The following is a 14,850-nucleotide window of genomic DNA, read 5'->3' as shown; positions in this document are numbered from 1 at the left end:
CAAATAAAAATTTCTTAAGCAGAAGTAAGCATCAAGGAAGAAAAGAAAAGAAAAACACCACATTGCTATCAACAAACCAGTGTAAAAAAAAGTTCATTCTTATTACAGCAAACAATTTAAGTTTATTGTTCTCATAATCAAAAAGTTAGATCAGGAGATGTTCCGTTTTATTCACTTCCAAAGACATCCAATATAAACCTCAATAAAGTACCAATAAGTTGCCAAATTTATGTAAGATTCAGTTTACATTTCTGGTTTAAGGTCTCACCCTCAAGGTTTGTTTCCAATAAAACAAAATGGTAGCAATCATTAACATGAAAAAAAGCATGGAAAAAAAACTTGGTATGGTGGGGGGGGGGGGGACAAATCAACAAATTAAACCATCATCCTATAGGAATTGTCCTTTTACTTTTTCCCAAAACCTCTGATATACAAAGAAAGGAAAATGTACAATGGTACCTTCCGTGATGTTGGTCTTTTAACTCTCCTTCTTATCTTCAAAGAATACAACACATTGTATAGCAGTAAGTTCTAAATGAAAGACCTAACGTAATAACATCTAGTAAAATTATGTAAAAATTTAAAGGTTTTATTACATTTTTCATAAAATCTGAACTTTAAAATAAGCAGTGTAAGCAAATAAGGACAGTAGTATAGTTGTCTTTACCTGAAAGGCAAAATAACCAAACAATGTAAAAACTAACAAATAAAACAATTCATTACATGTCATTATTATATGCTGTTTTCCTTAATTAATCACTTGTAGCTGAATACTTTAAATATGAACTGTCCAACAGTATATGGTATTGTTTTGAAAACCAACAAAAATGATAAACTTTCAACTATTTTCATAGCATTTCTCATTTTTTTCAACTTTAACTTATGATTTATAAAATTATTACATATAAAACTTTTAACATACAACAACTATTCAAAATACTTAAGTTTCAATTTCCCATGGTTTTGTACAAGTTATGTAATAAATTATGTTTAAAATGCAGCTTCTCAATTAAACAACCTTAAGTGTATGAAAAATAATAATCCACTCAAAGCTTTTTGGACACAATTACTATCAAATGGCTAAATGGCTACCTCTAACGTTCATAGTAAAATGTACATGAGAAGCAAAGTTTCATTATAATGTGAACTTGTCTTTAATGGAGTTAAATCTTGACCATAAATCTAAACCCAATTTGATGGCATAAGCTCACTTGGACCTTTGATCCTGGCAATCTAAAAATATCTACAGTAGATGTCATTCAATATCCTTATTGATTTAACAGGACTTGTTCTTAAGTTTTCTATTCTAAAGTCAGAGTCGTCTTTCTTGTCATTCATTGTGCGTTTATCAATATAAAAAAAATCAAAACTGTAATACTTACAGTTCATTAACTTTAACATAAAACAGAGTTTTATATGTCCTACATGAAAATCCCACTGTAATTCCACCATATTTGTTTCAAAGTGATGCATGGCAGACAAATAATAATGATAATCATTGGAACTTTCAATTTCTCTGTTGACAAAAAAACTCAGCAAAAAATCAAGGGGATAAAACAAAATTTGAACTTGTAACTTGTTATGGTAAAGCAAGTACTAAATATTAATTGTGTATCATCAAGCATGATGAAAAAAAATGAGGAAAACTGAGTTATTACATAAATTTTCTAAGTCCAAGGGCCATAACTCAGCAAAAAATCAACTGACAAGAACAAAATTCAAACTAGATCTGTAACTTGTCATGGTAAAGTAATGTACCAAATATCAATTGTATTTCTCCAAGCATGATGAGAAAAAAATCAGAAAACTGATTAGCTAGACTGATGGATGGGCAGAGTGCAAACATGAAGCCTCTTTGGTGAAAGTTGATGATAGCAGAATCATGGGCAATTTGAAAATGCAAACAATGTGTTACTTGATTATGATATTACTGGATTTAAACAATACAACATATAAGAAAAAAACATTTTGTGGATATCAATTGTTACTCAGATTTCTCAGTTTAAGCATAGATAGGAGGTGACAAAACATGCATTAACATATTTTAGATTTTTTTCCCCTTTTGTTTCAATTGACCTCAAATATAAGTTTTTCATACAATGCAGCATGGATCAGAACAAGCACTCTTGCATTTTTTAGTGACCTTGACATAATGCCATAATCTGCAAGCGTTTAGAAATAAAAAAAGTCCGAAAAATGGTTATTTCTGTGAATTTAGCTAGGTTCAAGGCCCATAATTTCGATCAAAATCATTGGAGTGGGACAGAAGTTAAACTTGACTGCAACTTATCATGGTGAACTTATATACCAAAATGTCAATATCTGCATGCGTTTAGAAAAAAACTCTGGGAAACGTTTTTTTTTTTCTGTGAATTTTGCTAAGTTCAAGGCCCGTAATTTTAGTAAAAATCATCAGAGTGAAATGAAAGTTAAACCTGACCTGTAACTTATCATGGTGAACTTAAATACCAAAAAATCGTGTCAATATCTACATGCGTTGAGAAAAAAAGTCCGGAAAACTGAAGATGGACTGACGGACAGGTCAAAAACATTATACTCTTCGCAACTTCGTTGCATGGGGTATAATAAAGCTTCCTTCTGTTCAATAAAGGCAACTACAAATGTTTATCTATTTTTAGTAAAAGTGGCATGTTTGACTAACTGACCTCAATATAATTGAGTGAGTACCTGGACAGTAATGTTTCAATTTTCAATAAAATCCATGAAGACAAACTAAAGTTGTTCAGTCACAACCAATTTCAGATGGATGATCAGGAGGCCAAATCCTATAGCCCTTTTCAACTTGACTTTTTAAGATAATACTTGTAGGGATCATTTTTATAGTATCACCAAGAAATCACATGACTCTAATAAGATATTTTCAATACTAACCCCTTCCTCCACTATTTTCAGTTCAGTAAGGACATCACTACCAACATCGACATCCAAACTCTCAGTCTCTGGCCCATGAGCTCTAGCCTTTTCCAGCTCTTCTAGTTGATCATCTATGTCTTCTATTTTCATGTCTATATTATCCTGATTTTTTAGACCAGATTCAGCACTGGTTTGAGACAGATAACCATCATCAGTAATGCCAAATGCCTTTTCAATGTTTTCTCTTGCTTTCTCCTCCTCTTCCTTTGGTTTAGAGTCTGCCTCAATAGTATAAGTACCTGACTCACTCACATTGTCCTCCTCTTGTTTATTTTTACCTCCATCTGGACTTAATTTATTTGTGACCTCATTATCTTTCTTTTTACTTGTAGATTTTGTACCTTTCTTGGTACTACTAATATCTTTTGTATTGTCTTTCCCAAACTCAAACAATTTGGCTTCATTGTACATAACATGTTCAGAAAATCTGTCAGTTTTAGGTGATTTCAATGGTGATTTTGTAGCACCTGGTTTTGTTCCTGAAGAGAACATTTTGTCAATTAGATAAGAAGCACTTTCATTGACCTCAGGTTCTATTTTTACATCATTGTCTTTGGCTTTTAAAGATTTTCCTCTTGTAAGACCTCCTGATGATAACTTCCTTTTCTGCAAACTTACATCTGAAATAATAAGTCCATAATTAAAATCTAAGTACAATTTTAAAAGCCCCTAAAACTCAGAAAACAATTACACATCACGACATTTGGTATAACTGCTTCATAAAAAATTCTTTAAGTTATATGCAATTTAAATCAAATCTTGATTGTTTTTCTAATGAATAAGTATTGAAAGAGAAGAGTTATTGTACCCTCAAAAAATCTCATCTCTTGGGTGACAAAGAATGTGGATGTTAAGGATCCATGCATGAGTGAGATGTACAGACACAATTTTATGGATTATCTAATTTGGTAAGTACAATACTCAATGGTTTATTCTATTACACATAAATAGATAAATGTAATTTCCCAAATTAATTTTAAATGGACATCAGATTTTTATTTTTCAAATGTCAGACAGATATCAATGAACAATTATTGACATCATATCTAATTTAGGTCACAATAGCATAGCACTGTCATGATTTAATTGTAAACTAATGCAACTTCTTAAAATTAGCATCATCTTATAACATACTGTAATATTAGAAGTTTGCCTAAATTAATTAGGTTATCTACCTTTGGTTGAATGACTAGTCTTAGATTCCTCCTTAAAATCACTAGCACCACTAGAATGTCTTCTCACTGTTTTCTTTGGTTTCTCTGATGATTCCCATAACTCGTCTAATTTCCTCTGTCTTGCTGGTGAGGAACCTCGAGATGAACTTTTTCTTGATGGAGATATTTCTCTTGATGAACTTTTCTACATTAAAATATTTAAATGTTAATTCAATCTGTATAAAGTGCATTTTGCATGATATAAAAAAATTAATGGTGTATTTTAAATTTCTTAATGTCACCTTTTAAAACTTGTAAATAAAATGTAGGTAATTAAAAAATACATGGAATATAACTATTCTTAAAGAATACATTCTGCAGCTATCCAGATATTTCAACAAGTATTAAAAAAAGTAGGCAATAAAGCATTACCACATCTTTTTGTGACTCTTCTGTAGCTTTAACCCTTTTTTCAGAGCGTCCTCTGAAACTTCTTCTCACTTTTGAAGGGACAAAATCCTCCAATTTTCCACTTATGTTCATTTTTGGAGATTCATCATCAAATTCAACTGTGAAAGCCATACTGCTGCTGCCATCTGGTGGTTTGTGTGTTAAGACATATTTTTCTGGAGACTCTGGTGTATCCATATCACCAGTCTTTTGTGACAAACTATCTTTTGATACTTCAGATGCTTTGCTGTTGTCAATTTCACTAGGAGGACTACTTTCACCAGTACCTACATTGTTCTTTAGACTTAAATCTGAAGGTCTGTCAGAACCTGATCATGTAAATATCACATTTTTTTGCAAAAATAAAAATATACTAATATAAACAGTTTAAAGTTAAAGTAAACCAAAAACTACTTTGTTTTTACAGCAATTTTTAGTAATTGTCAAAGACTTACATATATACAATGGAACTCTATGTATTTTTCAACATCTTTGAACATTTCAATCATTGGTTTGCATAGACTAGAACATAACAATTATAAAGAACATTAAAAGTCATTTTCTGTTATTCATTCTAAATGAACTTTTTAATTATTCTAAAGCTTTTTATTAAGAAAAAACAATGTTCCACATATGGCTACTGGATACAGCCAAAGATATAAAATTCTAAACAGTAAGGGCATGTACGGAAACTACTTTCATGAATGACATATCTAATATTTAGAATATGAAGCCAAAAGCTTGACACAGATTTAGTTTCTTACACATAGTGACAAATTCTGAAAATTATTCAGGATTTACATGTTAAGGTCAACAATGCTTTTTCACTAATTATCCTTCAAAAAGTGTTGCAGAAATGTAAATATTTCCCTGAATTCAGTTTCTTACCCAGCTTGTCATAATTAGTTTCAAAAAAGTGTGTCTAACTTAATGAAAAAAAAAGTTGCTCAATATCTCAAATCTTACAACACTATTTATTGCATAGTCAAGGTAAATTACAGAAACCCTTTGACACTGAAACACAAGCCACTGTAGGTTCATTTTTTTACAATAGAAATTATCATAGAAAAATACCATAAGGAATTGACCAGTGGTCAAATTTCATACAGGTCCATGACTTATACAAAATTTATCACACGGAACAATGACATACAAATATACAACTAATATGGTGATCATATAAAAAGCCATAAGTTCCTAGTGAAAGAGATGACACAGATAAAAATAATGATGTAAAACAACTGAAACAAATAACTTACCAACATCCTCATTACCGCACCAAACAAATAACTTTCTTGGATCACCAAAATCCTCATCACCCATCCAAACAAATTACTTTCCAACATCCTCATCACCCATCCAAACAAATAAGTTACTTGGATCACCAACATTACCCAACCAATCAGCAAAAAACAAAAAAACTTACTTGGATTACCAACATCGTCATCACCCCACCAATTAAAAAAAAATACTTGGATCACCAACATTACCCCACCAAACACCAAATAATTTACTTGGACCACCAACATCCTCATCACCTCACCAATCCGCAAATAATTTACCTGGATCCTCATCACCCCAACCAATCAGCAAATAATTAACCTGGATCCTCATCACCCCCACCAATCAGCAAATAGCTTGCTTGGATTCTCATCACCCCACCAAACAAATAGCTTACTTGGATCCTCATCACCCCACCAATCAGCAAATAGCTTACTTGGATTCTCATCACCCTGCCAAACAAATAACTTACTTGGATCACCAACATCCTCATCACCCCACCAATCAGGTTGTCCATACAGAGGTGTACACTTTTTCACTGTCTCCAACTCTGCAAGTATAAATCAAACATCAGAGGATAAAACCACAAAATCAGTATTCCTTGCAGGTACACATTATATTGTTTAAAATACTTAAAAGGCAAAAGGGCATGTATGAAATTATCGATTTAAGTTAATGAGTGTATATCCCAAAGTGTTTCATAGGTCACGAGTCACTCTACAACAGGAATATCATATAAATGTAGAATCACCAAGTAATAACATTCAATGATTCATACAAGTACTTGGCCTAGTTTCACATTTAAGTAGTACTTATATTCAAATTTATTTTGCGGCATCCATTACAATTTTTAACATGATTAACATCTCTAAATAAATTTTTCACTTACCCAAACGCATTTCATAAAAAAAATTATTGAGTTCAGTTTGACAGTACAGACTGAATTTACTTTGAAATATTGGTAATATCAGTGAGTGTTTATTGTCAGTGCTAAACAACACTATGTTTTATTTATTAAAAAAATAAGCCCACACATGAATCCTATTATTTAAATCTAAATCTATAATTATACCATATTACATATATTATAACAGTAACCTATTCATGCTTCAATAAATTTCAACAGACTTGAAAGTTCTTCATTAGTTTTGAACAATACATGACAATAAACACTGTCATGCCTGTATATGAACAGTAATTTTCAATACAATACTAAGCTCTTTTGAGAAAATAATAGTAATAATACAAAAACATCATTTAGGCTTTTCATGGTAAAAACTGCTGTGTTTCAAATATTCTCCTTCATATACAGCTTTAGTTATTCCCAGTCTAGGTAATGAATGAATCACAGGCAATGGCTAGTAATATTTGAATGGTATACAATGATTTTATTACCTAAAAAAATGAGAAAGATTTATACAGTTTTTTCAAACATGAAAGGAAAAAGGAAGAATCAATATGTAAGTGTGAACACACATATGCTTACCAGATCAATGAAATATTACATAACTCGGCAGAATACACTGTTCCAAATTAGTCTCAAATTTTAAAGAAGAAAGTTAATAATAACATTCTTTAAATATCATCTGATCCATTATTACTGTGGTTCACATATCAATCAAGAGGCAGTGAATGGCCGATCAAGGTTAAGTGGAATGGCCAATAGCCAAAAATGTCAGGAGACATTTGATAACTAGTTACTACCAAGTCGCGGATTAAATCCGATGCAGATAACTGTACTACCTCAATACCAATATTGAAAGAAGTTAAATTTGGTAGTTCAATAGATGAATGCATGATTGGTCAGTTGTCTAGGTGGAACAGTCAGACTTGACATATTGAAAGGTATTAATGCTCAGTGGAAAAATGATACCTACAAAATTTATTTGAATGATTTTTGATTCATTGATATATTGACAAGTAATCTATTTTATGAATGATAAACTGGCTGTATTAGAAACTATAAATCAATGCTTAGTACAATAATGCCTATAAAATGGAACAGCAAAATACATATTAAGTTACTAGGAAAGCGTTCATAACATTAACAACAATCCAAAATATTGTTTTCCAGAAGGAATTTTATCTTTTTTAAAATGCATAAACCCTAAACTTCTCTTTTAGAAATTTAGAAATTTAGAAATCCTATGAAAGCAAGGTAGTGAAGTATGAACTTCTGTTATTCATGAATTTTTGACAAACAGTGACCTCGTTCAGTTCTCACAAAATACTTTGTTTGCCAATACACAGAATTGTGAGCTCCAGTCTGATACACCACTGTCAGATACTGCCCAGGACCACTTATAATTACATTTTGTTCACATGTATTCTGAGATTGATAAATACCTATATGGTCTATTGATTTTAAATGATCACCTTTAAGTAAACTATCTGAATTTATTTGTAACTCTATCTTCCATTATGAAATTGGATAAGCAATTTAAACATTACACAGTTCAAACTTATTCATATATGATACCACTTACCTTTCTTATTACTAATGGAAATGAAACTTGAACTTAGTAAACAATGCTAACTTCATAACACAAAATAGGAAGACTCTATAGAAAAGTGTAAATGTGTACTGTATAACATAACTTCCCTGAGACTGTAAACAACAAATTTATCCTGAATATCTATTGATATATTATTGATTTTTTACCTCCATTCCCTGGAGAATGAACATTATAACTTTGTATGTAAAGTGGTATGTTTTTGCACTATATACTTGTATTTGAGTTACTAAAACAATTTATTTTTTTTGGAAGGGAGGGGTGCATTTTGTGCCCTGTGTTTAAAAATCCTGCATTATTTCAATTTTGGTAATCACAGAGTTAGAAAAAACAATTCTTTCCATCACAGCTATTTCTAATTCATAACATCACCTCCTTCAAATCAAAATATTTTTGAACTATAAACAAATTAAGACACAAAAAACCTTTAAACTGATAGCTAAAGACAAAGCTAACCTGGTGGTAGATTTTCAGGTATGCTAGCTTCACCACGTAGAATTCTATGATGACTGTCTTCCTCATCACAGCTGTTATTCTCATGGAAGATATCTGCAACATGTTGAGTGTTTCTAGCTCTCTTTTTGGGCCAAGTATTGGACACTTTTATTTTGTCCCTATGGTAACTAGGATGGATGTGAACTTCATCTTGAAATTCCTCAGTGTGTAATTGGTCTCTATCCTCTCCTCCACAGGTATGACACAACTTCTGTTCTGCTATACAGCCCTGTCATATATAAAAACAATCCTATGAAGAAAGATGATATGTAGACAGACATACTTAAGACCATTACATATTTTGACTCTTATTATTTCTATGATATCACAAAGATTGTGTTTTCAAGTTCATACACAAGTGCACAAAAAAACAATACATTTTTAGAATTTCAGGAATTCTCAGATGAAGCAATCAATCACATGGATTGCGTAACTTTAGATAATGCATTATTTTGTGAGAAACAAATGCTTATCTACCACAATCTATAACAGTACAATGGTATATCATAATTTTCAACATTGAAGCTAAAAAAAAATAGAGAATACTGAAAGAGTTATCAAAAGAATATATTTCAAGGATAAAGATTAGACAGGGAAAATGCACACACACACACACATCAAAGAACATGAAATAACCAAAATAACATGTACAAAGAACCAAAAGTAAATGAGCAACCCAGAGTCCACTAAAGACTTGGAGCATGAACCAGGTGCACTGGTAGTGGAAGTGTCCACCACTTATCTAAAAACACCCTCCGAGTTGCCCATAATATGTCACATCTGGGGTAGACAAAAGAGGAAAGGAACAAGGAATTATGACACAGTGAACATATCAGTTTTTGTGATGAGTTCATGATGATGACCATAAAACTTCTGTAGTGATGACTTTAATTTTGAAGCCACATAACCCTGTTACAGGAGCCTTATTGTAAGAAGTATAGCAGGGTACAAAAAGTCCAAGTAGTTTCAGCAAGCTCTGGCATAACCTATGAGTTGTGATATGAAAACTCCATTTGCAAGTGCTGAAGGGATGTTGCCACAGATGAAAGAAAAATTGACAATACAGAAATCATTGGGTTTGTCATTTAGTTTGGTCATGAGTTTTCCTTTTCTGTGGACGTAAGTGTAGGTCAAAATATGAGGCTGACTTCATAGTGTCTGTAGTGTCCTTCATCTCAAGTTTTTTTAGATAGTTTGTTTTAAGACAATATGTCATCTTTATAGCAAAAACTGAGATCAACGGACCATGTTCCTTCTTTTAGATCAGATCACCTCTAAAGCCAGCCTCATAGAAGTGAAGGAATTGGTCAGCCAGTAGCAGAGTAATAGTTGTTCCCCTTGGAATGCCAACTGTCTGTATCAAAGTCCACCACTGGACAAATATGTGGTGAATAAAAAATACCAGCATTTTCAAAATATTTTCTTGGGGGACAGGGATATAATTTTGGGACATATTTTGTTAAAATAAAAAATAATCTGCATTCTTCAAATTTCAAGGAGTTGGGCTGAACTATATTCAATCTCACTAATATTTTTATTTGATAAAATACACAAATTAGATAATTATTTTTGGAACCATTAAAGTATTGAAAACATTGGAAGTGTTTTGTGAGAACAAAACCTTGAATTGTAATTACCTCCCTTTGCAAGCACTTGTTTAACTCGTGTAAATATAAACAAATGTATTAAAGATGTCAAAATGTACTCAAGTACTGGATTATCACTCAATAGTATTGAGCATGGAATATAAAGTAATACTGGATTAATAAGTGAACATTGTCTCTAGAAAATCAAAACAATGTTGAAAAAATTTAAAAATGTTCAAACAAAACATGTATCAGCCATCAGAGAAAATATACTATAGTTCTAAGATGCAAAACTGACTCAAACTAGACAATATCTTATATGAGCATAATAAGTCTCATAGATCCTGCATAATGATAAGCCATCTGCAAGTAAATATTATTTAACTTGTATGAGTTGAAAGTTTCAACCTTATCTTTACCTACAACAGATAAACAGCACAACAAACAGATGAATGTACAGAATAAAATTTATATCCCATCCAACTTAGTTGGTAGGGCATGAAAAAGTTCCAAAGGTGAACAAGAGTACATGACATACTGTAACAACATAGAATACATACCACCATGGGTTGTAAAGGGAGTAATGGTCCTTGGAAGGATGGCTAGTTGAGTACACAGTAGAAATAAAATGATAGCAACAATACTGCTCCTTCTATTACTACCATATAGCAGGAAATGTTCACAAGGTTCGAATTTTTGCTATATTCGCAAGACTTGGGGAATCACGAAAATAAAAGCTCGCCAAATTCAAGTTGAAATACTTAACATATATTTTTCATTCAATTCAATCTGAAGATGCCAAAAAAAAAATATAATTTTAAATCTAATACCACTATTGAAGGAGCAACTCACGAAATTTGGCACCTGCAAAAATTACCTGCTACAGAGTAAACTGTATTGTATTGATGTATATCATGTACATGTATTAATATCACAGACTCAAAGTGCTTATTTTAATCTTGAATGCAATTATTCCTGCCACCAACCTAGACCTTTTTCACCCAAATTATTCAGGTCATTTTAAACTTTACATAAGTCAATACAGAAAACTCATAATATGATTCTTATGACCAAACTGGGTTTCAAAATTACAGTTAATGTTTATACAAAAGATTGCTGAAGTAAAGTAATATAATAGAATTAGTTTGAAGATAGGCTGTATCCTTTAACATTGTTTGACAATGGCTTAGTGTATATATAAACAGTTACCTTGAACCTACAATGTAAATGTACACTGGAATGCCAAAACTAGTAATCAAAGCAATCACTATGTAAAATAGAATGATTAAATTCTACGGCTATATGGAGAAGGACTTTATCTCCCATCTTGAATCTAAAAACTTCATTACTCTAAAAACCCAGCCTAATAATGCATTCACTTTTAGTTTTTAATACTAGGACAAATGTCTTTTTTTCAAGATTATTGCAAAATAATGGAAAAGAATAAAAACATATCATTGTCCTCTTACTAAACTATGATATCAATATGGAAATGCTATTGAACCAAAACTGAAATACAAATTCACTGTTAGTTGTCACTTGTTTTTTTTTCTGAAAGCTTTTTTATTATTTTTTGCCAACCGCTGACATTTTTCGAGTCTGTTTAACTGTATATTTGCTATCATGCATAACCAGCAGATCTCTGAAGGCCTTATATGTAATAACTTTTACATGATTACCTATGATCAAAAGACAGGTAAATCAATAGCAACTAACAGGTAGAATTGTCACGTTTGTACAGTGTCAGTAAACTACCTTAATCAAATTGTTCAAGTCAATATACTATGCAAATAATCATCCCAGTACTATTTGTAAACAGATGTTAAACTCACTACATGTATATCATCATACCTCATGTTTATATCGTAGCCAAGCAACAGCCAAATTACATGTAAAATATATTACTTCAGATCTTCAGATTCAAAGGACACTAAGTTATACTGTTTTAATAAATCTCAAAAGACTTCTAGGTCAAAGAAATCCTACATCTATGATATGGAACTTGCTTTATTTAAATACATTTTCATCTATCTAAAATATGTAGCAGCAGTCAATCTAGAAATACTATGAATAAGATGCTAGGTTATATGAAAATACACCATGAGATTTTCCTTCTAAATTAGTCCAGCAATGCTTTATGCTTTTATTTGAAAGAGACAGCTATGCTATTATTCCAATTCAGAGATGTTGTTGGGAAAGGAATAGAGCATGTACTGCTTACCTCACATTCAGCTAATGAGGCTAGTTCCCTGGTAGCCCAAGCTGGCATTGTAGGAGGTGGTGGAATGTTGTCATCCAAACAAAGCTCTGGTTTCTGTTCTATTTGCTCCATGTAGTATACCATAGAATGTAAACTCAGTTAAGGAATCTAACTCCATGTCTTAGTCAAAATTCTCAAATAGAACACTATTTAAAGATCCAATGTGTTAAGACCTTATTGGAAAATGTATCACTAGCAGAAATCAAACAATATTTTGCACAAAGATTTTATCAATCCTGGAAAAAATTTATATGATAATAATTTGAAAATGTCTGAAATACATAAAACGAAATAAAAGGAGGAAAAAGTCACTGTTTTTATTTCTATTAACTCAGTGGATAAACTTTGAAAACATAAAACTGGTGACAGCTGTGAATATGACAAATGAAATGACCTCATCATGAAAACAGTATTTTCCACTGACATCATATACCTAAAGAAAAATATAATTAATTTCAACATGGTCTCATTTACTGCCCATAAAAAAGTGAAAGTAAATACAAAAATGTACAAAGCAATAATGAAACAACAAAAAATGGTTTTAGTGCAGAGGCAGAACAATACAGGATGCGTTTAGGCTTACAGCCTCTAAAGGACTGTATCTCATCTTCAGAATTAAAAATTCAATGACTCATCATTAAATACATCAATAGTTCTAGAATTAACTTCCTAGGGGAAACACATGAATATAAATTAAAACACATAACTGAATTTGGCTGAGCTCTAATTGGAGAGGATAAAAACAATATAGATCACACATAGAGGGCTGTCAGTCCAATCATTTCTATAGAAACCCTCATGTACTATAATTTCAATCTTAGTATATACTAGACATTTACATACCAATTTAGCAGTAAAGAAAAGGTAACACGAAAATTTATCAATAGCTATCAATATGTTTTACTTTGTAAGGAGAATATCAATTAAATTTGACTTTCTAGAACCCACTAAGGTTTTACATTGACAGAACAGTCTTCCTACTTAACATAGGACACAACTAAAGCTGGGTTTACACTACAGTCGCATAACTGATGAAACAATGGATGGAATGTTAGCAACAGTGATGCAATAATGTGTTGCACTGATGTGAAACTTAAAAAAAGCAATTATTGTATTTAGTTTATGATTTATTAAAGCAAATTTGGTAAACAAAAAACGTTTCAAAAAAAGAGAACCTTTTCAAAAGAGTAATCAAGGGAACCAAGGTTATAGCAGTAATCAAAAGAATGTAATCCAGGGACAAAGACCAGACATGGAAAACAGACATACACAACAAAGAACATAAAGTAACTAAAATCATACATAAAAAGTAACAAAATCAAATGAGCAACTCTGACTCCAATAAAGACTGGGAGCATGGACCAGGTGCACCGGCAGGGTAAGCGTCCTCTGCTTTTCTAGAAACATCCGCAGAGTCGCTCATAAAAAGCCATCTGGGGTAGTCGAAGGAGGACAGGAAAACTATGACACGTTGAACAAATCAGTTTTCATAGCACAGATGGATACACCGTAATGATCCACAAGTTCATGATGACAACCATAAAACTTCTTAACAATGTAAAACAATACTGACTTAATTATTTGTATTTGCTGCACATGACAGGAATATGGCTGAGGCATACAACAAACTATAGAAGCAGGTGAACAAAATAGACACAAATAAGTTTATTTTGGTTCATCAGAAATATCATTTTGACATTAGGAATTTAACACTGCTGAGAGTGCAAGACAATAGTATTTACAAAATACCCAAGAGTAAGATTTCAAGTTCCCTTACTTGGGTTTGCCAACTTAGAAAACATTGAAATCTTAGCCAAGAGTGTATGAAATTTCCTAGTCTTGCATTTTCTGGTGTTTTTCCCCCTAAAATCAGTTTCACCAAATCTCCTTACAGTTTTTATTGTAATGTCATTAACAACACATGCTTTATCTGGACTGTAGGCAAGACAAGAAATCTCACATGGTTAAAAATAAGTATGCCTTAGTCTAAAAAATCAAATGTGCAAGTTTTGTGTGATACTTGATGTAAATATTCTTTTTTTTTCTTCACTGCTACACATCTAACAGGCATTTTGATTGATTGTTGAGAAAAGTGCATAATTTACGTTGTATATTAAATGCTGTGATTATTTCAATTCAATTGCAACACTATACAGCTTAGGATAATGCTAGCCATG

General features: G+C 31.8%; 1 protein-coding gene across 19 annotated transcripts in view; it reads right to left on the bottom strand.

The window, feature by feature from the left end:
- Positions 1-14,850, bottom strand: part of LOC148623834 (uncharacterized) — a 53,342-nt gene that overhangs the window by 14,490 nt on the left and 24,002 nt on the right. For 8 of the 19 annotated variants that reach the window (XR_015919516.1, XM_088566006.1, XM_088566001.1 and 5 more), the window contains 7 exons: positions 12,635-12,762; positions 8,789-9,056; positions 6,292-6,369; positions 4,521-4,867; positions 4,110-4,293; positions 2,893-3,554; positions 460-495 (listed from right to left, as the gene is read on the bottom strand). Coding sequence is in view for 18 of the 19 variants with exons in the window: in XM_088566006.1 (XP_088422132.1) it covers positions 460-495; positions 2,893-3,554; positions 4,110-4,293; positions 4,521-4,867; positions 6,292-6,369; positions 8,789-9,056; positions 12,635-12,762 (1,703 nt within the window). In the remaining variant the exon portion in view is untranslated. Of the gene's footprint in view, positions 1-459; positions 496-2,892; positions 3,555-4,109; positions 4,294-4,520; positions 4,868-6,291; positions 6,370-8,788; positions 9,057-10,973; positions 10,995-12,634; positions 12,763-14,850 lie in introns of those variants that run through there. The other 11 variants (XM_088566007.1, XM_088566004.1, XM_088566012.1 and 8 more) reach the window with 4 other exon arrangements.

Source organism: Perna viridis, chromosome 2, assembly GCF_037379345.1.
Source record: "Perna viridis isolate PV_CMFRI_1.1 ecotype Kerala chromosome 2, ASM3737934v1, whole genome shotgun sequence".
Classification (NCBI taxonomy): domain Eukaryota; kingdom Metazoa; phylum Mollusca; class Bivalvia; order Mytilida; family Mytilidae; genus Perna; species Perna viridis.
The sequence above is the reverse complement of the archived record's forward strand: the minus strand, read 5'-3'. Positions and strand labels throughout refer to the sequence as shown.